The 24,592-nt window shown below is 42.3% G+C and overlaps 1 protein-coding gene, 1 non-coding gene and 1 pseudogene across 3 annotated transcripts; 2 read left to right on the forward strand and 1 right to left on the reverse strand.

The window, feature by feature from the left end:
* The first annotated feature begins 1,274 nt into the window (after positions 1-1,274).
* On the forward strand, positions 1,275-24,592 carry DHDDS (dehydrodolichyl diphosphate synthase subunit). 2 transcript variants are annotated; one of them, XM_039854692.1, is made up of 9 exons: positions 1,275-1,431; positions 1,945-2,062; positions 3,701-3,817; positions 5,934-6,076; positions 9,145-9,261; positions 10,003-10,104; positions 17,175-17,289; positions 19,247-19,354; positions 22,422-24,592. In XM_039854692.1, the coding sequence occupies exons 2-9, from the start codon at positions 2,000-2,002 to the stop codon at positions 22,659-22,661; spliced, it is 1,005 nt and encodes a 334-aa protein (XP_039710626.1). In that variant the 5' UTR covers positions 1,275-1,431; positions 1,945-1,999; the 3' UTR covers positions 22,662-24,592. The 2 variants fall into 2 exon arrangements, with proteins under 2 accessions (XP_039710626.1, XP_039710627.1); XM_039854693.1 differs by having other exon boundaries at positions 22,425-24,592.
* Positions 7,138-7,256, forward strand: LOC120596347 (uncharacterized; annotated as a pseudogene).
* On the reverse strand, positions 12,694-12,812 carry LOC120596453 (5S ribosomal RNA). Its single transcript, XR_005651150.1, has one exon. It is a non-coding gene; the product is annotated as a 5S ribosomal RNA (ribosomal RNA).

Consider the following 24,592-nt stretch of genomic DNA (forward strand, 5'->3'; position numbering starts at 1 on the left):
CCCTAATACTTAGTCCCTTGCTCTTCAAAGCCCTTTACAAATCTTAATTAACTCCCTGCAGCACCCCAGGGAGGGAAATAATGTGGAACTGGGGAAATTGAGGCCAGAGGAGATACACTGACTATCTATAAACACGTTAACATATTATTGGAGACCAAGTTTGCTAGCCTACTAATTAACATTGTATTTTTAAACATCTACTCCCAAAGAGAAGGAGAATTTTAAAAGGGAAAAAACTTGTTTGGAGGCATACCACCTATTACACAAAGTGCACAGAAACATTAGCAGAACAAGGGTAAGAAGTTTCATACATCCACTCCAGTGACTTTGTACCAGTCTTCAAGCTCATGATGGAAGCCAGCTAGGCTGCAGCTTCCCTTGGTTGCATGCAAAGCAAGAAGGAAGGAAAAGTTTAAGACTATTCTTGGCGGGCGGCGGCAGGGAGTGGGGCGGTGGTTCATCTCTAGGGCTTTCTTTGAACATGCCTGGTAAAAGCAGCCCTTTCATCAGAAAGTGGAAGATAGACTGCAATCCAAAGTGAGAAACTAAAAGAAGGTTCTTTAAAAATTGTAAAGATTATTTTGTTTCACTTGCTTTTTTGAAAAATTTTTCAGTGCTTCAAATTCCTACAACAGTTTTCCACAAAGGTTTGGTACAGAGCTAATGCCCTTGGTTTTTCTATCAGTTAACTGATGGCCTTTCTTTTATTTATAATTAGAAGTCATTCTTACAGCAGAGCTCTTTTTGGCCTCAACCCTGTTTAGAGTTTCTTTAGGTAGGTCCTGAGAATCTGCATATCCTCAAATCTGAGTTCCTCACATCAGCACAAAATGAATTGATATCAGGTGCGTTTTACCAGGGCTAGGAACAAGCGAAAGGATTAGATCCACTAAGACAATAAAAGTCAAAACAAAATTAAAGACTTGTATCAAGGCTCTAAAGCCCAGTTCTAAAGCCTTCCGCAAACGGGACGTTTCCTTACGCTATTCTCAGTCCTTAAACTGCCACCAACCGCTAAGAAGCCCTAACATTTATAAGGTAGAGATCCCCGAATTTCTGTGCTGTAGCGCAGCCCGTTTGAGAAGTCCCAACCTGTGGATCTACCGACCCCTCGGATCGCCAAGTGGTCTCGACCCCGCCTTCCCCCGCCGGGTCCTCAGCACGTGGCCTAGAGTCGGACCGCCCACCACGGTCACGTGAGCGTGCTTTCCTCCCGGCTCCCGGGAGTGCGAATTGCAACCTGGCGCGCTCGCGCCGCTCCTCCTCCGGTTCTGCAGGCTCAGAGCAGGGCCACGCCCATCGGGCGGGAAGGGACGTATCCCGGCGCCCAAGGATGACGTATTCTTCCAGCGCCAGGCGGTGAGGAAGTGTTGACCCACAGAAGCAGTTGGAAGGCGCCCGGCGGAGCCCAGCAGGTGTTACGTTCAAACGGTGAGCGAGAGGAGACAGGTGACTCGACGGGGAGGCAGCCATGGAAGAGACAAAGGGGACAGTGGAAAAAACAAGTGAGAGGGTAAACAATTGGGAGACCACCGAGGTAGGAGGTAACGGCGGTGACAACTGAGGGATTAGTTTAACTGGGAGATAGAGGGTGGGAAACGGTCTGGGAAAGACGGAGAAGGAAGAAGCCGGGAAGGATTGTGGTGTAGGCACTATGATGTGGCAGGAAGTAGACTTAGATGTTCAGAAAAAGCCAGTGCAGATACCGAGGAAAAGGGGAAGGGAGCAAGGTCCACTGAGCTAGGAGAACCAAGGAAAGGCCTCGACCTCGAAAGTCCTATTGGCTTATTTATACATTCTGGGTGCTGAAAGATTGGAGGCTTAGACTAGTGTCTTTGGATTCTAATGCTGGCTTCTCTCCACAGTCCAGGTGAATCTCTACAAGTCAGCTGTAGCTGTTTGCAAGCCTTAGGGACTTATGATTCACTTTCTTGTTTATCCAAGGTTTCCTGGTTGGTATTTTCTTATTCTGGGTTTGTCTTCCACTTGGGAAAGAACTATGTCATGGATCAAGGAAGGAGAGTTGTCACTGTGGGAGCGGTTCTGTGCCAATATTATAAAGGTGAGCAGTGGCCTACAGTACTAGTTGACCTCCTGGTCAGTCGGGTAATCTTATATCAAAAACTGTTATTCAAATTGAGTAATCCATGATGTTGAGTGGAATTTATCAATACAAGGTAACTTCCAGGTCTGCATTTCTGATAGATTATTGTCCTAATCCTAACATTTTCAGGAAGCCCACGACCTCCTAATAGCATCATTGGTCAGCCTAGACTGTTAGGTCTTCCTTATAGAGAACTGAAATTGGTTTCCCTGGAACTTTGATCTATTATTCCCAGTGCTGTCCTCTGGATTTAGATAAAATAACACATCTTTCTTTGATATAGTAGCGCATAATGGCTGAGCTTGGGTTTTGGGGGCAAATATGAACAAAGATCCTATTCTATCATTTATTAACAATATAACTATAATATAATGATTGCTTTGAAGATTAAATGAAACATACATAGAAAGCGTTCTGCTCAGTGTCTAGCAGTTCCTAGTGACTACCATTACAGGGGCTGTCTTTTGACCATGCGAAGACTATAATCAACATATTTCCTATACTCCCCCTTGCTTCCCCAAATCTTCCATAAGCTTTTTCTCTAAGTTTTACAACAATATTATATCCTCAGCATATGACAGGTTTGAGATTGAAGCCAGTCAGCTTGATTTTGCTTTTCAGCCACAGACTGTCAAGTAGTGGGTAGCAGTGAACTTATGAGTCAGTAAGTCTTATACCCACTCTCACACTCACACACAAATGCCAAGGGTCCTCAGACAGGCTAGGATGTGGAAATATCTCCTCAGGGAACCACTGCAGTCATGTGTTGGGAAGAACAAGCTGCATGACTTGACTGGAATTTTTTTTAACACCTACGTGTCGGGGACAAAAGTAGAAAATGTTGGAGAAGTACAAGGGAAGCAGTCTGTGAAGAGCCCTCCAGCGAGGGAAAATAGGCTAAGAAGTGGATTTTTGCTGTGGTAGACAACTAAAGGCTGCCCTAGGCCAGATAAGAAGTTTTATTTGGCCCTCAAAATATCTTCTGTTTGCTTTGAAATGGCTCCTGACATTTAAATTTTTTATAAAAATCCAGACATTGGGCATCTCTTGTAAAGTTGGAATATCCAACAACATTAGGCCCCATTGATGTGTGTCAGCAATTGGATAGAACTGAGGTATGAATGCCTCTTTATGTGGAGGATGCTCTCTCCATTTGACCACACCCACTGATATCCTTCCGGGACCTTCCAATTAGAGACTGATGAAACCAAGGTGGTGAAGATCATATGGGTAAAAGATGAACCTCAATTTGAATCTCCACTTTGCCTCCTACCTTCATGACTTATGCAAGTCTCTTGACTTCTCTAAGCCTCAGATTTTTCACCTATAAAATGAAGATGATACTATACACTTTATAGATTTAAGGTGATGTGTAAAAGCCTAGTATATTGCTTAGCATGTAGTAAGTGCCTAATAAATATGTAAATAAATAAATAATGCATAATACCCATTTATTGAGCTAAGAGCACAAAATACCCAATTCCCTTCCTTGGGGCTTTTATCATCTAGCTCAAGCCTATCAACTTGGAGTATAATGTTCCCCTTAGTCACTGAAGAGTATGTGATGTTTTTATCATTTCTCTTCTTATTTTACAGGCAGGCCCAATACCCAAACACATTGCATTTATAATGGATGGGAACCGTCGCTATGCCAAGAAGTGCCAAGTGGAGCGGCAGGAGGGCCACTCACAGGGCTTCAACAAGCTGGCTGAGGTGGGTGTGGGTGGCAGAACCCAAGGTAAACAGTCTGTAGAGAATTGGATTATAGCTAGAAAATCAGGCCATGAGTTTGTTGTGGTTTGAGAATGTTTTTATAGCTGTTTATTTTATTGTGTGTTTCCTAGCTATAGGTCTCTTACAAACATTAACAAAAATTGAATCATTCCAATGACTCATCACAAAATCTTAGAAATAAGAGCAAAATTGCCTCCTCTTACCATTTCTAACCAGTCAACAGTTTATATTTTTCTGTGCCTCATCCCATTCCTTATAACATGTTTTAATATGACTTAACATTTATAAAATTGCATCTATAGCTTCAATATCTTTATTTTTACTTGACATTTTTGCAAATATTTTTCTAGGTTGATAGGCTTTTCTAACTATGTTTTAATGATTGCAGAACATTTTATGAGGATCTGACATAATTTGTTTAGCTGCTGCACTATTATGGGACATTATAAATAGTACTATTTTAGAATAAATTCTACAGAGTGACATTTCTGGAGCAAAGATGGAGTGACTAGCCTTCCTAGTTTGCTTGAGTCTGAGGGCTTCTCAGGACACAGATCTTTTAGTGCTTAAACTGAGAAAAGAGCCAGACAAACTGGGATATTACTCTAAACAAAGGTCATGAACATTTTATGGTTTTTAATACATATGTTGCAAAGTGGAAAACATTAAATCTAACAGTAAGGATGGACTATGTCAGTCTTTGTGAAACTAAATTTAAGAAGAGTAGGAATGTGGACTGTAGCTTCTTGGCACAAGAACATGGCCTGATGCTAGAGCAGTGATTTTTTTTTTTTTTTTTTTTGCTTGAGCAAGGGATTCTCTCCAATACTGTGTGGAGGTGTTTAAATTCGTTGACCCCTAGCGTCTCTTTTGTGACTAATTAAGAGGCAGTTTGCCTGGTGCTTAGGAGCTTAAGCTCTGGAGTCACTCAGAACTCATTGTCACCGTTACTCTGCCATTTCCTGGCTCTGTGTCTTGCATCGAGTTATGTAGCTTCTCTTTGTCTTAGTTTCTCCATATGTAAAATAGGAATAGCGTTAATCTCTACCTCAGGAAATTATGTGAGGATTAAACAAGATGATACAATAAAAACATGTGGCACAGAACCTGGCATAAAGGAAGTGTTCAAAAAATTGAAGCTGTTGTTTTTGGCATCTATATTGACCAAAGTCAGTGGTGGGTTCCAACCCAGATGTGCCAGCCAAGAACCTCTGTAGCCCTGAGCCTACTCAGGTGTAAGATTCTCACTGGTAATTTTCATAAGGTGGCAGTGAATTGGTTTGTGTATATGTCTGTGAAGGGATTAGTGTTAAGACAGGGAGCCTAGAGGTTAAAGGTAAGGGATAGAAGACATTCAGATAGACTAAAGAAAAACTGAAGAGCTGTCAGTATAGATAGCTTTTGTCATTCTAGAACTTCATATAGTGGATTCATACAGTAGAATTGTGGACTTCTGACACATTTCTTCAATTCTCTGAGCCTCAGTTTTATCGTTTATAAAGTCGGTATGAAAACAGTAATGCCAATCTCGGGGTTGTTTGAAGAATCAGTTGAAATAATACATGTGAACATCCTTTGCAAACTCAAATGCTGCACAGCTGTGCAGTTGTTGCTTTTATTCTTATAACCTGTCAGCCTCTCAGTCTACCAGAATAACAAAACTATGCCATGAGTAATAATACCTTTTATATTGTTCTCTGTCAGGAATGGATCGTGATGTCCTACAGTTAAGGAGACTTAGGCATGGAGAGATTAAATGATTTGGCCACAGTCACATAGCAAGTGCATGATGGAGCCAAGACTAGAACCTAGATCTTTACTCTCTCAGGGAAGAGTTCTTTCCAGTAGACCACAGTGGTGTCAACACAGTAAAATTCATTAAATTCAAGTTCACATTTTCGGTTTCTCAGGTGGTGGCTTTCTGCATATTTGGTTCATTCTTCTTACAGAAGCACTATGTTATCCTAGCTTTATCCAGGTTTGGGGAGGAGAAAAGTCCATCTCTCACCTCCAGCAATGAGCTGGGGCCAAGGCATCCCTTATTTCTCTTCCCACTCTTCCTTGTACCCTAGCTCCTTGTCTTCTCCCTTCTCAGACTCTGCACTGGTGTCTGAACCTGGGCATCCGGGAGGTGACGGTCTACGCGTTCAGCATTGAGAACTTCAAACGGTCCAAGAGCGAAGTAGAAGGGCTAATGGATATGGCCCGGCAGAAGTTCAGCCGCTTGCTGGAGGAACAGTAAGATGCTGTCAGAGGGGAGAGTGTATTCCACCACCACCTCCAGCTTTACCCTAACTCTCAACTCTCTTATCTGAGGCTTATTTAAGGAACTCTGAACCCTTTTAATGTTCGTCAGCTCTCTTTGGTGGCACACATGGCAAGCTAGTTTTTTTTCTCCCCCAAAAGGGGACATTTATTTGAGGATAAGGAGGTATTTCACAGAATTCAACGACAGGTACAGCCAGCCTCAACCAAAACTGAAACCAGGATTGAAATCCATTAGGTAGAGAGCTTCTTTGTACACTTCCTTCTCTCTGAGGACCTGCTTTCTGTGCTTCACGAGAGCAGCCCAGAATGAACTAAACCCTTTCATTAGCCCATCTTAGATCAGATTTCTACCCCAGGACTGGTAAACTGTGGCCAGGGGAGAAGAATGAGAGAAAAATTGAAAAAGTCATTTTCTGCTGTGTATCCATCCCTAAAAAGTTAATATACTCTCCTGCATGTTCTCTTGAAAGGAATGGGATGATGCATAAGGCCTTTTTGGGGAAGAATCAGTACCATTCTTAGCTGTCATTAGGTCTAAGCTTAACTTAGGGATCAGAGCCAGAAAGAGGCAGAGAAGATTGATAGAGCTTATTTGTTTTAAAGTGTAAAACTCTCTCCAGCCAGGACTGCCCAAAAGTCTTCATTACAACCATTCTCTGCTCAGCTCCTCCCGACACCAGCACCAGGAAGATGAGAGAACAGATTGCCTAGAGCTCCCGTGAAGCTGAGCCTAGCACTTCTGTCATTTCTGTCCGTGTGTAGGTCAGGGTGGTGGAGAGGGTAGGCAGGCTTCTCTCTGTCCATATTAGAATGGTGAGACTCTGGGCCACAGACAATGCGCCCTGGCCCTCAGCAGAGCCCATGTGGCTTAGAGTTCACACCCAAGGGGCTAGAGATGGAGGCATGGGGGCACATTCTAGGTTTTTAGACTCTTCTATATTTCACACTCTTCTTACCTTTTTAAACTGCTCATACTTTGTGTCAGGCCCTGAACTGAACATGTATTCTCATTTAATAGTCATATTATCTGGGTCTATGGCCATGCCACCCTGAACGTGCCCAATCTCATCTGATTTTGAAAGCTAAGCAGGGTCGGGCTTGGTTAATACTTGAATGGGAGACCACCTAGGAATACCAGGTGCTGTAGGCATTAAATAATAATAATAATAATAATAATAATAATAATATTAATAATAATATTCACATTATCTTGTGAGAAAGATATTATTATCCCAATGAGAAAAGTAAAAATCGGAGAAGTTTAGGTGTGATCTTGGGTCACACAGCTATCAGATAGGCAGAGCCAAGACAGACAGGATCTTTCTAACTCCAGAGATAGGCTGTTGTCTACTACATTGTACTCAGAGACAGGAGGCAATCTGAGTTTCTGAAAGATCAAAATGCAGTAGACACCTCTACTGAGATTGCTCTAGTCAGTCAGTAGTAGAGAAATGGTCTTAGATTATGAAGTTCTGGACAGAGCAAGAAACCCTAGCCATGGTTTTCCAACAATGTGCCACAGAACCCCAGAGTTCTAGGAGTGGGCGTGCAAAGAACCCAGAGGGAATGGGGTGTAGGGTGCCGGTTCACATTTAACTATTTTCTATCTTGGGCTGCTGTTTACAATTTGAAGAAAGAGTTCTTTGGCTAAAAGAAGGTTGGAAAACCAGTGGCCTAGTTTAGTTTCATCAGTTGGGAAGCTAAACTCTAGTGAAGAGAAGAGAAAGGCTTGCCCATGGTCACACAGCAAGCTAGTGGCAGAGCCAGGGCTCCAGACACCTCCTCACCAGGGCTTTTGCAGCAACTTCTACATTATAGATCTCACTTGAGTCATACGCCTAGTGCCTGAGAATAAGCACTTTTGCCTTCTCTGTCTTAGTCAGCACAAGCCAAAGCAGATCGTATGGCAAGGATGGTTATCAGCCCAGTTTACAGGGTGAGGAAAACTGAACTCAGAGAAGCTAAATAGTTATGCAAGGTCACCTACTCAGCAGTAGTACTAGGACTTGAATCTAGGTATTCTTATTCACATTTTGCCTTGATTTGAGTATACATTTGTTTACTATAGTTCCGGTGGGTTCTCAAAAATAGGTGATTAGATCTTGCATCACCCTTGAAGAAATGTGGTTGGGTGTTATAGGGTGGTTAGGCAGTGGATGTGGCCTTCAGTTCTGGATCAGGTTTCTCCAGGACTTGCCAGATACCCCCACCTTACAGTATATTTCTTGTTATTAAGTTCCTGTTTTCCAAACATTAGTTGTTCAGTTTCTCCATAGCATTCCCAGGTGAGAGAAGTTGGTTGTGTGACAGTGAATCATGTTCCCCATTCAGTTTGGGAGTTACTGTATGGAGGCAGTGTAATGTCATGATTAGGAGGACAGGCTCTGCAACCAGACTCACTAGGGTCAAATTCTGCTCCCAGCACTCTGATCTTGAGCAAATCACCCAACCTCCATCTGCCTCATTTTCCTCGCCTGTAAAAAAGGAATGATAACGTCTGCCTCCAAGGTTAGTGTAAGTATGGAATGTGTTGATGTGTGAAGACTGGTTAGACCATTTTCTGGCACTTAGTAAAACGTATAATTAATGTTAGATGTCACTCATATTTTGCCAGAAGACACAAAGGTAACCAATAATACAGCTTCTGCCCTTGAGCAGTTTATTCATTTGTCAAAATGAGACAAGCATAGCACAGAATATGTAAAATGCAACTTGCCAACAAGGACACATGAGACGGTCTCATATGCGGGTCCTCAGACAGACCTGGGTTTCAGTCCTGACACAGCACTTGATGTCCATATGATCTTGGGCAATCTCTGTCTAACTATCCCATCTGAGCTCAGTTTCCCACTATAGAACGGGGAATGTGGTGAACTCCTTTCAGAGTTGTTGAGGGGATGCAGTGAAATAATATGTGTAGGACAGTGCCTGACACACAAGAAATCACTCAAAAACTGGTAGTTGTGTATCATCTAAGCACTCTGTTCTCCAGCTCAGCAGGTGCTTTGTCCCAACCCTGCCTCCTTTCCCCCAATCAGGGAGAAACTGCAGAAGCATGGGGTATGTATCCGGGTCCTAGGTGATCTGCATTTGTTACCCTTGGATCTCCAGGAGCTAATGGCACAAGCTGTGCAGGCCACTAAGAACTACAACAAGTAAGTTTTCAGATTTCCCGTTGGGGACATGTATCAGTCTTTGACTCCCTGCTAGCTTGAGGAAGAAAGACATCCTGCCTTCCTTGGTCTGCATTTGATACGGAGGCAATGAGGGGGTGGTTTGGGATGCTTAGAGACTTCTTCCTTTGTCTTCAGGGCAGACCAGAGATGGTTCTGCAGCACCATGTTGTATGTGTGTATACTCACACGTACAGTTTCTCATCTTTTCCGTCACAGGGGAGGGCATGGGAATGCAGTAGGCCTTATCCCTGCCTCTGAAGACAAATCCTTCAAGAAATTATTTTTCTGTCCCACTCCTTTAACCTATAGATAGGATGACCTTGGGAGATCGTGCAGATGCAAAGGGGAACAGAGTTCATTTCATTTGACTTTAAATATATATGTTTGGCAGTGGATTTGTTTTGCATTAGATTTCCTTCCTACTGTCCTTTGCTTGTGCTAATATCACAGTGGATTCACTTTCTCTGAAAGCTGTTGGCAGTAGAAAGGGAGAGGATAGGAGAGTAATAAAGGTCATTTAGTATTAAATTACAAAACTAATAAAATGTTTATTCCAAGAAAACCCAGAAAACACAAAAAATTCATAATCCGGCCTTTCAGAGGTGTCCATGGTTAACATTTGGTGTATGTCTGTTCTTCCAGAGAAAGAATGCTCTGGAGTCAGTGATTCCAATCCTTTGACCCTGTCCCACTTTGGTAAATTATTATTTTCTTCCTCAGGTGTTTCCTGAATGTCTGCTTTGCATACACGTCCCGTCACGAGATCAGTAATGCTGTGAGAGAGATGGCCTGGGGAGTGGAGCAAGGCCTGCTGGATCCCAGGTATCCCTAGTTGTTTAGCATGGTAACTGATACAGAAAACAGGCGTGCACCAAACCATGATATCCCTCCTAAATCACATACTTGGGCCAGAAGTCAAATCAGGCATGCTCGTAGAAAGATTTGGGTGTGGGGTGGCACCCCACATGTAAGAGCTTAGTATTGGCTTATATCAGCCAATCTCTGCTCACAGCATACCAAGAAGCCCCAGAAAAACGGCATAGCAGGTAGGAACTCTGTGGCATTTGATAAAAAAATGAGTCCTCCCAGCCCTTTGGCAATGTTTTCCAAGAATGTTTTTCAGGAATGCACTTTGTTGGAGTATAGTCCTTTAGATCTCCCAGGTTACAGTTTCATGCAAGATTCAGGGATTTTTCAAAAAGAAAAATTGTTCATCATTAGCAACATAATGGAATCCTAATTGTTAGAGCTGGGGTAGACTTTAGAAGCCATCTGTCTACTCAGTCCCTCTCATATTATTAATGTTACCTTTGATAATATTAGTAAATAATAATAGTAATAGTAAAATAATAGTAGCAAAAAGAAATAACCCAGGCAGTCTGTTATGTTCTGTATTTTATTAAGTCATTAATCTCATGTGTGAGATTCGAGTCTTCTCTATTTAATAGGTGAGAAAGCTGAGCTCAGCATTAAAGTGACTTTCCCAAGGTCATTCTGCTAGTAAGTGCCAGAGCTGGGATTTATATCTAAAGCTGTCTGATTCCAGAATCCTTGTCCTTTACCTCTATTATATGGGATCTTAGGACCCAGGAATTTTTCTGATTTCCTTTCTCAGGTATAATTCGATTTACCTGGGAAACGAAATTAAAAATTAAGTTAATAGGTGAGAATGGAATTAGATAAAAAGGAAAGTGGACAATTTTTAAGGCTATTTTATGAATCTTTCTCCTCTCCAACAGCTGTGATCATTCTGTGCCACATAGTTCATTCATTCAATTAATTATTCATTCAACAAATGTCTTTTAAGTGCCAACTAAAGGCCAGGTGCATTGCTGTATGTAGGGGATACAGTGGTAAGAATTAAGATTATACGAATTAGCATAAAATTATAATGGTAATAAATGCTATAAAGGCATTGGTGCATAGTATAACAAGAATTTATAAGAGCAATAGACCAGGTAGGGAAGGCTCCCCCAAGGAAATGATAAGTGATCTAAGAAGGAAGAATAAGCAGTAACTGGGGAAAGAGGCAGTAGTGTGAGGAGCTTGTTGGTTGCAGAAGGACCGTTGGAAGGCTCTTGTGATAATCCAAATGCAGAGTACCTGGAAGGGAGTTGGGATGTGGTTGTGGTGGTAGAATAGATTGAATAGAGTACAAGAGCTATGAAGTAGATAAAATCAAGGGGACTTGATGGACTTACCCTGGGCAAGGGGTGTGTTAAAGGTGACTCCAACGTTTTTGACATATAAAAACAGTGGATAGTGGTGCCCTTCACTGTGCTAAGGAATCCTGAGAGAGGATCCAATTTGAGGAAGAAGATCAGGGGTTTGGTTTGGGATATACTGTAGATGTTAAACATAGATGTCAGGTTGACATTTGAGAGAAGACTGGAGATACTAGTACAGAGATCATCTGTGTGTAGGTGGCAAAGCGAGGGCATGAGGAAGCTAAGGAGAGCCTAGAATGAGAAGAGAGGGCCTAGAATGGAGTTTTGAGAAACATAAATTTTACTGGCTGAGTAGAGGAGAATGAGCCTTAAGGAAAAAAGAGAACAACCAGAAAGGTAGGAAGAAAACCAGGCAGTCAATATTATGGAAGCCAAGAAAAGAAAGAATTTGTTTATGTGGATTAGCGGGGACATGGGCACTGGTGGGAACAACAGCGTCAGATGCTGTAGAGAGGTCAGTTAAGATGTGGATTTAAAATTAACTATTGGGGAAAAAATTAAGATACTAGTTAAGTTGGTAGAGCGGGGACCAAGCAAGAAGATGAGATATGTAAGATGAGGGTTATATAAGTAGATGCAAGTTCTTGGCTTGAGGAGTGTTTTCACAATTATTTATTATATTATTGTGCTTTACGATTAATGCTTTATATTATCATTTATATAGATGAAATAATATAATTGAATCTTGAATAATGTGGAGGTTAAGGGTACCGACCGCCCATGTAGTTGAAAATCCGAGTTTATCTATAGTTGACCCTCCGCATCCATAGATTCCTAACCATGGATCAAAAATACACTTGACCGGGAGGGGTGGCTCCATAGTGTAGTTGTTAGCACATCTGCTTTGCAGGCAGAAGGTCCTGGGTTCACACCCCAGGTGGAGCCATGGATCATACCTCGGGTGCGCCAGGCCCCAGGTGCACAACACGAGCGTGTGGGAGGGGATGCCCCCGCCTTCAGAGATCCAGTTCTTAAGGGGAAACAGCAACATCCATTCCATGGGTCAGGGGTGGAAGTGGCGGGGAATTAAAGAGGGGGAAAAAAAAATACACTTGACCTTTGAACAACACAGGTTTGAACTGAGCAGTTCTACTTATATGTGGAATTCATCAACTGTATATTAAAAATAATAAGGGATAAATGCTTATGTTATAAATAAAGCTATTTTTATTTATTTTTTAAACGCCTACAGCACCTTGTCTTCCTAGGTGGTCTCCCATCCAAGTACTAACCAGGCCCGACCCTGCTTAACTTCCAAGATCAGACGAGATCGGGCACGTTCAAGGTGGCATGGCCGTAGACTATAAAGAAAGCTTTTTAGCAAGCAGATTTAATATACATTTTCATGCCTAAGACTAGAACTCTGATCTTGACTCCCAGTTCCGCATATTTTGTACTCATATCACATTACAATAACCCTGACCTTTATCTTCTTTCTGCTTCTTGCCCAGGAAGTTGTCCCATATCCATTTTCTCTGTCCTGCATGGTTTAGTAACTTGCCTTTGTGGAGTTAGTCATGCAGACGTTGTTGGGTTGGCCATGGTCACCAGGGTAAGGTGGCTGGTGTCTCAGCCCACAAGTGCAGGAAGCTTGGAGTTTGGCTCAGACTGGGGTAAGCAGGGCGTGAGGTGGTGCTCTTTACATTATTCAAATTTAGACAAATCTACATTTATAACAGAGTCAGTTAATTACAGTTAAGCTCTACTCTTGAAGTAGCTGGAATTTTCTTACTCTCATTACCACCATCCAATTCCTCATTTTCCTTTTTTCCAGGGTATATTTTTTTTCTAACATTCATATTAATGTTAGATTGATTTTTGAGTCTAGAATTACAGAAAAGAGATAAGGTTGAACATAAAGGATGGTTAATAAACTTTAACTGAGTTACTGTGAGCAGGTCACTTGACCCCCTGTAGGCCTCTAAAAACAATAATGTAAATAATAATAATTGCTAACATTTACTGAGCATTTACTCTTTCCCAGGCATTGGTTAAGTACTCCACGTATATTATTTCATTTAATCTTTAGACTCTGTGTGGTAGATACTGTTGTTATTCCCATTTTAAAAATGAGAATATGGAAACAGGGAAGTAACTTTTTCAAGTTCTCATAGTTGGCACAGCTTGGGGCCAGGATTTTAACCTGGTTCCAGAGCCTTGCTTTCATTCACTATAGTATACTGACTGCTGATATAGGAAGGTGAAATGAATACTAACACAGTATAAAAATAAAAGTCACTACTTAATATTTATTGCATCTTATCATTAGGCAGGCACTAGGCTAAGAGCTTGTCACACATATTCTTGTTTAATTTTCTTAGAAAGTAGTAGCTGATATTTGCCCCATTTTATAAGACCAACTAAGATTTTAAAAGGTTAGTTGACCTACTAGGTGGAACAGCTCAAGTTCATCTACCTCCAAAGCCTGTGTTTTTCACCATCTTTATAAATTAAATGCTAGAGAAATGTACTATGTTGTTTTAAGAGGGCACATTCCCAGTACCTTCTAGAAAGGGTCTACCTTTCCAAAATGATACTGAGAACACACTAAATGTTCTTACTCTCCCTTTTTCCTCATGCCAGGCCATTCACCGTCTTGCTGATACTCATTATTGCCAAGTCTCCCTTTCAGAGGTTGTTGCCATATCTCCATTATAGGTTTTAAATTGATTTTGTTTTGGGTTGGCCATCCCCTGAAATACCTAGTTTGTTAGGGAGGAGCCATTATTATATTGAATACTTGTACCCATATCCTTCCAGAAGATGTTCTACCTCTTTTTTGTCATAATATATACATAACATAAATTTTACTGTTTTAACCATTTTTAAGCATACAGTTTAGTGGCATAAAGTATACTCAGTGTTGCATAATCATCACCACTATTTTCAACACATTTTCATGATCTCAGACATACTTCTTTTAAAAAGAATACAATCTCACCCATATTACACACATACATTTATAATTATAAAGGTCACACATGTCCATTAGAGAACATTGGCAAACTACTGGACATATAAAGTTGAAAATTTAATCTCCCAAGATCTCACCCTCAGCAATTCCTCTGGTAACATTTTTTTAAGCATTTCCTCTAGCTCTTCCTGTGTACTTGTGTGTGTGTATTTAATTAATTGTATTGATCTTTTCCGTTAAGATGTGACAATGTCTGTTACCTGTGTTTGGGTTCTAGGTTGTTTGAAATTGCATTGTCAAAGACTTTTTTAGCCTATAAAAGCCCCACATTCAGAAAACCAGTATTTATTTATTTCTGAGATCTATTTTCAATGATTTATTTATTCATTCATTCATTCATTCGAACACGTATTGAGTGTTTCTCTATCCTAGGAAAGTCCTATGCTAGAAGAACAGGGAATACAGAGATGAATGTGTCAGGGGGCTTGTCCTTAAGCAGCTCACAGTCTGGTTAATGTACACAAGTAAGTAGTCCATGGTGCTGTGTGTACCATGGTAATGGATGTGCGGGCCAGAGCTGGTGCTGACAAAAGTAGTGATCAGCCATGGTTGGGAGTTCAGCCAGAGTCATCTTTTTAAACGCAAATTAAATTATGACATAAATATAATAGAAGAAATCACACTGTGAACAGTTTACAATCTGAAACATGCTTTGTCCACTTAATGTTGTATTATGAGCACTTTTCCACGTCCCATGTTTTTAACAGTTCTTCGTATCATTAATTTTAATAGCTACCGAATATATCTTATTTTAATTTACTTAACCGTTCTGCTGTTTGTTGGTTATGCAGGCTGTTTCCAATTTTTCATTATTCAAATAATACAATGAAATCTATAAATTTAACTCTTGCCTGCATTTTGGATTGTTTCCTTAGGATTTGGGTCTGGATGTATCCGTTTCAGTTTATTCTCTTTTAAGATTTTTTTAAAATGTAAACTATTCGAATTTCATAGGTGAAAATTAGTATTTTAATTTTATGTAATAGAAATTATTTCTTTAAAGTCTTTACATAAACAGCTGATGCCATTTAGAGATGGATTTTTGTTGGCCAAAGCACAGATGTATTATTTTAATTTTTTTTAATCTTTTCTCCTTTAGAGTTACTTCTGTTTTGATAAGAATTCTGTGCACTGCCTAAAGTAGGTAGAACAAACTTTTTGCAGACACATTTGAAACTCAGAAAGGTTAATTTTGGATCCGAAGTCACACAGCAAAGTGGTGGGATTAGAAATAATGTTTCTTCTTTTTTCTTATTTATATAGCACTTTACAGTTCCCAAGGTACATCCAAATCTGTTATTTTATTTGATTTGACCCTTACAATAATCTACAAGTAGATAGGACAGATGTGCTCATCTCAAAGATAAGAGAGCAGAAAAATTATCTTGATTGTACAGGGTCTCATATTTCTTAATTCGAGAATTAAGACCATACTGCCAAGACAGACTGCCAGATTATCAGGGAAATCTGAACCAGAGCCCTTCCCGTTGCCCAGTCATAAGTGAATATTATTTCCTACACGATGGTACAGAAAATAAAGCTCCCTCAAAAAGATGAGTGAGAGGTGGAGTAATTTATTCAAAGACACACAGCTAGTAAGAATTGAGTCTTATTTCAAACACATCCCAGATCTCTGCTTTTTTAACTAGACGCCCAGAAGAATGTTCCCACCAAGTAATTTTGTCTTCTAGGATGTAAATTTTGCCTTTGCAAAATGCAGCTCTTGGAGATTGCAGATTCTGCTGCTGTGTATTTGGTAGGACAGGTAGACAGTGTTCTCTGAACCAACAGACACCAGCCTTGCCAATATTCTTTTACATGGACAGGAGAGTTTTACTTCAGGTAAATGCTGCCCATCCCTATTCTTCCTTTATTTCATCTCCTTTCTAAGTGTCTGTCTGGGAAAGTAGCTCTTATCAAACACAGGAGGGCTGATCATTTTGCTCTTTTTCTAAAATTCCTAAGTAATGTGGATTTTTTGCAGTGTTTCAGAGTCCATATGACTTAAATTTAAGGTTTTAAAAATGTGTTCTCTATAATAAATTTAAACAACAGAGGTACATAAAAGCAAAAAGAGATAGTTTTTCCTTCTTCTTACCCAACCTCCCAGAGGTAATCTCTGTTAATAGTATGGTGTGCGCCTTTTAGACTTTGTTTTTTGTTTATATTATATGTATATTCACATGTGTGTTTGAGTGTACATGTATTTTTCACACTGTATTTTTTCTGAAACTTGGTTTTTAAAATATTATATCTTAGACGTTTTTCCAATCAGTGCATTTAGATTTATCTTTATTAAAAGCAGTTGCATATTAGTTTGTCAAATTGCAGGGTCATAGGGTATATGCATTTTAAAAAATAAGATGTATTAAGTGAAGGACAACACGTTCTAGTGGGTGCATCTGGTTTTAAGCCTGCGGCTGAATGACTCTGGGCTAACTAATCATCTTCTCTGAGCCTCAATTTCCCTATCTATAATGTGAGGATAGAAATACCTTATGTTGTTTTGAAGATTAAAATCACTAATTAGTTTACCAAGCATTTCTCGAGGCCTTCTGTGTACCAGGTAGTATTGACTAAGATATTTGATGATATTTTGTAAACTGGGAAGTCTTCTAAAAGGGATTTACCATGAGAATAACGCAGAAAGAGATGTATGCTTATCTTTGTCTCTTCCCCACTCACCTTAGCGATGTCTCTGAGTCTCTGCTTGACAAGTGCCTGTATACCTACCACTCTCCTAATCCCGACATCTTGATACGGACATCTGGGGAAGTGAGGCTCAGCGACTTCCTGCTTTGGCAGGTAGGTAGTTTCCAATCACTGTTCTGTTCATGACAGCTGAAAATTGCTACTATGCCCACAGAATGGATTAGAGGGGCTCATCCCCACTCCCAGCCATGTTGGCATCAAAGAACTTTGTGGGAGAGAAGGCCTAAAATCTGGAGCAATGTCCCCAGGCTATGCCTGGTAACATTTACTATTTCTTTCTCATCTGTCCCTGGCTTTGTGAGCCTCAGTGATTCTTGCTCTAAAGTTCCTAGAGGAAAAATCAAGGTTATCCAACTGTGGTGAAAACATCACCTGTGCTCTTGTTCAAGGAACTGAACTTTTGCCTTATGTCCTTGGTAACTTGCCAGGCACCTCAGCACCTCTAGGCTAGAACCTTGCTTTGCAGTTACTAGTTTCTCTCCTTCAGAATAAAGGGCCACATCTATGCAGGCACAGTCCACAGGGGATGTAAACTATATGCAAACTCTTAAGAGCCATTGTCTCTTAGCTCAGTTACCCCAGTGTAGGTAGTCCCGCAAAAGCTCATGTTCAAGTAAGTTTGTCTTTGCTTGAAAATCTCTATCATCTGTTAATTTGACCCCTGGATAGTACATGACAAGGGTAAGTCTTTGTTCAAGGAGAGGTGGAGGGAGAGACTCAGCTTGGAAGCAATTCACATTATAACGTTACAGAAATTTTAATGGACCATAGTCTTAAAAGTGAACTAACAAGATTTAGCTACTAAAGATACTTTTAGTCTTTGGCTGTAATGAAAGAAGGATAATGTGCAGCTTATGATTCTCTGGCCTACTCTGCTCATCAGAGCATGTCTAGAAAGTTTACTTCTGGGCATTGAGTTTTAAGACACTACTTAGTAAACTGGAGGACTTACCAGAAGAGGCCAACCTGGATAGCAATGTCCTATAAGGAATGCGTAAAGAATAATGGTCTAGAAAAGGGAAGCATGGTGACAGTTTATTCCTTTGCAAAAAAATATTGAGTCCCTGCTTTGTGTTGGGAGTATGGCAGTGACCAAGTCAGAAATAGTCCCTACTGTCTTAAAACTTATAGTTTGTTGGCAAAGACAAAGTGAACAAGTCATTACAACCTTGGGAGCAGATGATAGTCACCTCTAATCTAGCCTTCAAATATTTTAAAGAATTACACTTTGAATAAGAAACAACCTTGTTCCAGAGAAAAGACCTGAAACCTTGGTAGAAATTCCAGGGAAGGTGACATTGGTTTAGCATAATAAGCTATGGGACAACTAAAGTTATCCCCCTGGAGGCATTGAATTCCATCCTCACCACTAAAAGTATCTGGCAATGGCTGTCAAGAATGTTCCCCAAAGGGTTCTTACATCAGTGAAGTTCACCCAGCTGTGTGCTCTCTGACTGCTTTATGTCCATCATGTTGTTTAATTTTCATAGTACTTTAAAAACTAGGTATTCTTATTACCCCAGTTTTACAGCCGAGGAAACTGAGGCCCAGAGAGGTTAAGTAACTTGTCTCGGGTCAAATAGGTGGTAAATGGTGGAGCCAGAAATCAAAGCCAAGCAATGTGGCCCCATAGCCCATGCTTTTAACCACTGTGCCACACTCTGCTACTTAAAAATAAGAATAGCAGCTACCATTTGTTCACTGCTGACTTTTATCAGATAGTGTGTCTCCCAGATGACTTCAAAGGGCCAAGAGCCAGTAATCCAGATGTTATTTTATAGTCCTAAAAGTGGCTCTCAGAAAAATCCTGTTGGAAATGTTGATCTAGTCTTGTTTTAGTTCTGCCCTGGTGCAGGCAGGTGATCTTACTGCTTCAGGTGACCCCTCCTCCATTAGTGAGTGAATCAGAGCTGGCGGCAGCTGCAGCCCAGGATACCTATGCCATCTCATCTCTGGGCTTCTGGGTCCTGCTCAGCCTGCTCCTTTGGAAGCCTGACCAGGGATATGTCCAGCAACGTGTTACTAAACTCTTCCTCCTCACCTTTCCCAGACCTCTCACTCCTGCCTGGTGTTCCAGCCCATTCTGTGGCCAGAATACATGTTTTGGAACCTCTGTGAGGCCATCCTGCAGTTCCAGATGAACCATAGCATGCTTCAGGTTAGTTCCAGGTGAACTGTAACATTCATCAGGTGTGGTTCCAGATGAACCATAGCATGCGTCAGGGCAGGCCTGAACAGAAGAGTAGAAGAAAAGGTGAGCATTGATTGACAACCTGTTATATATACCAGGTACTTGCTAATTAATAAGCATGTTAATAATGATGATGGTAGCTATCACTATATATGTACTATGTGTCTGGCCCTGAACATTTTATATGCACGATCTCATTTAATGCTCCAAAAACCTAACGAGGTAGGTATTATTAGCCCAACTTGTGCAAATGAATAGATAAAAATTATTTAATTAAGGACACAACCAATGAGAGACAGAACTGAGATTCAAGTTAAAGTCTTTAATCTCTTTACCCAGGAAACCCAGGAAAGACTTCTCAGAGAGATTGGCCATTATTCCCTGAAAGTATTAGCTTTGATCACCAGATCTTGAAATAGTTTTCATTAAGAGGCAGAGTCAACTGCATCTGATTAGGATTTTTAAAATGGCAGCATGTGTGGTGGTGGCAGCTAACATATTAAGGGTCTACTAAGAAGGCACTTAGGTGTTTTCATGTAAGTTTTCTTATTTAACTCTTCTCAAGAATGCACCTTAGTGGAGAAACCAAGGGAACTTCAACCCACTGTGTGACCTAGGCCAAGTCCCTTCCTGTCTCAGCCTCTAGTGTCTTTGTTTAAAGTAAGGAGGTTGGAGCAGATGGTATTTAGGATTTTCACTGACTTTATTATCCTAATGATGATTCCCTGATTCCTGGCAAATAGAGGCCAGGCTCTCTGTCTTGGCTGCAGCCTCCCTGCCTGGCACTGAGTCTGGGGCTGCTGTTTAGAAGAAGCCTGAACTTCACAGAGTGACTTTAACTCATTCTGTATTTCTTCTCTCTGTGGCCGGGTGCCCCATCCTTCCTGTCCTGCCAGAACTTAGCCTGTTTAGCCGTAGCCACAAGCAGTGCTGATAGAAGAATAGCTCACTGTTAATAGCCAGGCACCAGGCTGGGCATTTATTATCTCATTTTTCCTCAAACCACTCAGTGAGGTGCATACTGTCATCCCCATTTTGCAGATTATGAATTAAGCTTAGGGAGGTAGAGTCCTTTGGACAGGAATTTCCGAACCCTGGTGCTCCAGGAGGACTCACTCTGGCCTGATCAAGCTCTTCAGACAATTTCATATGTCTTTGACCATCATTTCCACTGCTTGATATTCTCCCCACCACTATCCAAATCCTCCACATTGGTTAAAACCCAGCTCAAATATTGCCTGTCCACTGCTCCTTAACCTTCATCAGCCACAATTTCTCTCTCTTCTGAGCTGCATGACCCTTTCTTTTGCCTCCCTTACCACATTCTACTTTGTATTATGGGACTTTATATGTAGAGATCTGTGTCCTAATCAGCCTGTAAGCATATGGGTTGCTGAGACTGTATCCTGAACATCTCTTTACCTCCCAATAAGGCCCTATACGTAGGACCCAGGGTTCCTCCTGACCAAGGCCAGCAAGAAGCCCTTCCAGTAAGATGGAGAGCCTTAGCAGCAACTTCTTAAGTCCATTTTAGCCTTCATAGCTCCAGGCTTGAGTTCATTATCATAGAAAAAGAATGCCCTTGAACACCTAGAAGGAGGATATTCTAGAGTTTTCATTTGTCGACTTTATTCTTGCAGTGAACCTTTATTGCTGAGAAGACTTAGCAGATCACTTCTTTATTCTGAACCGCCATGTCTGTCTCCAACAGAAAGTATCTCCCTAGCTCCTCTGCAAGGGTCAAGTGCTTGTGCTCATGTAAGATGTTTCTTAAAGGATAAAGACAGAACAATCCAGGTGTTTACAGGCTGAGTAGGACAGAGACACGTACACAAATACCATAAGGTGGAATTACGTGGTAAAGGTCATCAGGATATAGGATGCCAGGTCAGCAACAAAGCAGTTTCTCACACATGGAATGGGTTTGGCAGAGCAGCTCTTGTGCATAGCCTCTGCGGCAGGTTAGAGTGGCAGATGCATAGCGTATCAGTGAGGCACAGCAAAGCCTTGATTCTGCTCCAAAGGGATTTTCCCCTCCCCAGGAGCATCCTCTCTGCCTTCCTGGGATCACATGGTCAGTCAACTGAGTATTTCACACGTACAGGGCACCCCAAATGCCAGAGGATAAGCCACAGTCTCTGCCCTCTATGAGTTTATGATTTGTATGTAGACAAAGGGTATGAGAAGGGCTGCCAGGGAGAATGATTACCTACCTAATGTCAGAGCTGGTTCCAGGAGCTCTTGAGGGTTCTATGGAGCCCTCAAGGGCTTATTTTCTAACAGAAAAAGTGGACTATGGATACTAATACCTATTCTACTAGGCAGCATGCAGTAAGTGGCTTAAAAATGCTGAACCTGCTTCTTAGAATGTTCATAAAAGGGTCATTTGCTAGAAGAGTCAAGTTGGTGTCCATATGGGAGGCAAGTCAAGCCCAATTCTGAAAAATAGCTTAGGGAGTTGGGAGAATAGCACCCTTAGAATGACCTGGAAAGCCAAAGGAAAGGACCCCATAGATGTGCCCCAGGCAGGAATAAGACCTTCCTTGTAGCAGAGAATAGACAGTAATAATGTGTGAAATTGCTGTTTCTGTTCGAGAGCCTGCTAATATGCTAGAGAGGGTTTTGCATATATTATCTCTAATCCTTAAACCACTCTTCAAGGTAGGCACAACCCCCACTTTACAGATGAAGAAATGAGGTTAGGAGAGGATTTACCCAAAGCCACAAAGCTAGTTGGTGAGGGAACCAGAAGTCAGACCCACATTGACTGGTTCTCTTCCAAGTGCAAACATGAGAAGAATTTTAAGAAATACAGATGCTCCCACCCAAAACAAGATGGACCCAGAAGTGCCACCGCTCTGCCTGTACAACATGGGCACCACCCATTGCACACCTATATTCAAACCTTTCCGAAAGTGGTACAAACTCCCTACTGTTGCACTTAACTTGGTCTACCCTGTGCTCCGCCCGCTACTTCCATCCCTTTTCCACCCGCGCCTAAAAATGGTCTCCCCCAATCCCCACTTTTCTTTAGCAGAAGGCCCGAGACATGTATGCAGAGGAGCGGAAGAGGCAGCAGCTGGAGAGGGACCAGGCTGCAGTGACAGAGCAGCTGTTGCAAGAGGGGCTCCAGGCCAGTGGGGACACCCAGCTCCGACGGACACGCTTGCACAAACTTTCAGCCACACGAGAAGAACGAGTCCAAGGCTTCCTGCAGGCCTTGGAACTCAAGCGGGCTGACTGGCTGGCACGTCTGGGCACTGCATCAGCCTGAGATGGCTGGCCTCCAGCCACTTTGCCCTGCCCTGTGCCTCCAGGGCCCCACTCCCTTTTCTTTTCTTGGTGAAGGGTACCTCCCTCCTGATGAATTGTGTTCCCTTTGCTTGGCAGGGAGCCCCAGAGGCCAGTTTATGCAGGCCATAGATAACTTTGGGTTGCCTGGGACTGTAGCCCCTGGGGAGGGTTAAGGGTAAGTCTCTCACAAGTACACTAAACCCAACTCTGGTTACCAATAGGTTTGGAGAGCAGGGGACCCCAGCTCTTCTGCTGTCTGCTCTTTCCACCTCTGCCACCTCTACCTGTGCTCCTAAATGCACTTTCTTTTCCATGAGCACATTCTTCAACACAGAGAATAGTGGAGAAGAGGTCTCCCCCAAACCCTCACCCTTTACCATCCATCTTAGCCTTCCACCGGACTTTCACAAAAGATTTGGCTCCACCTCGAATCTGCTGGTAAATAGCTAATAGGCAGCCAGCGTCATTTGGGCAAGGAAGGGAGAGACAGAAAATTTGCCCATCTGCTGCTCCTCCTCCTCGGCTCTCCACCTGGGATTTGCTATTGAATCTCTACCCCCTCCCACCACGCAGTGCTGATTGCTCACTGAAAGGCTCAGCGCCCCCAATGGCGCGCAGAAGCCAGGCGGGTGATTACAATCCAATTACCTATTGTCGACTCAGCCCACACAAGCTTTCCTCCTTCTCTTGCAGGGCATTGGGCCAGGCTCCACTCCCCAGTGAGACCAGCCCCCTCTATGACTCCAGAGTAACAGAAGGGCCTATAGGCCCTGGTAAATCTAGTCGAGCACAGGCCTCCTCTACTAGAACACATCAGGACCAAGAGCACAGTAACAGGCACTTCCCAACTGACTGCCTCCTGTCCTCACCATCTCAGACTCCTCAATCTTTGAGACTTCTCTCAGCTTTTTGACCTGGCCTCCTAAGTAGGCCCTGAGATGATTTATTCTAAGCATGGCAGAGTCTCAGCTTGTGAGGGCCAAGGCTGCCCAGCAGAGAGAAGAGGGTCAAGGGCTCTGTCCTTCTCCTTACCTCCCTGCCAGCCCTCACTGCAGAGCTGCTGAGAGGATTAGTGCCTTTGAAGAACTGTCTGCCTGAAGAACTCTCTGCTTCAGGTGCCCCAGAGCAGCAAGAACAGCCAGTAATACCAACCAATGTCTATGCTGTTTAGTCTTCCTATTTTACTTTTTGCAAACTTTCTAGCACGTCCCTCTAGGGGAAGGAGGGGTCTCAAAAGCAGTGCTAAGAGTATACTCTTTAACAACCTCACTTTCCTATAGTCTCCTCCCTACCTTCCTATGCCTAGATATCTGGCACAAGAGACCCGTTAGCCATGATCCCTGCTCCTATAATCAAGCTTAAAGGCCAGACACTGCAACTGAGGAGCCAATCGATGTACCCTTCAGCAAGCCCCCCACACACACCTGGCACAGGGTTCCCAGAGAGCAGGTGCTGTACATTTTCCAGCTTTACAATGGGGCTGGTTGACAGCCTTAATTAGGGAGGCATGAGTTATGGGGCTATAATGCAGAGCCCTACAATTAAGGCAGGAATGAGGGGCAGGAGGCAGCAAACGGAATCTACCCTGTGTGAGCATGGTTGAGTCCTGTCTCTGTTCTCGGTTTTCCCTAATATGATTGAGGGACAGCAGGGTGATTAATGGGGCTGGTGTCTCTGGCCTGAGGTCTTATATTGTGGGAAAGGGGTGGAGTAAGGAGGGGCTGCTCCAGGAGCACTGTAGGGATGGAAAGAAGCTGCTGAGGAGCCACTGCTGCCCAGGAGCAAGGACTGCAACTAGTTGATTTGAACAACTTGTGGTTGCTTTCTACTGGTATGATTTGTACAAACCAGCTTCAACCCTTGCCTGAATAAACTAGATGGGACCTATTTAAATGTCCTCCCACCTGTGAA

The sequence above is a fragment of the Pteropus medius genome, unplaced genomic scaffold (assembly GCF_902729225.1).
Source record: "Pteropus medius unplaced genomic scaffold, Ma_sr-lr_union100, whole genome shotgun sequence".
Taxonomy (NCBI): domain Eukaryota; kingdom Metazoa; phylum Chordata; class Mammalia; order Chiroptera; family Pteropodidae; genus Pteropus; species Pteropus medius.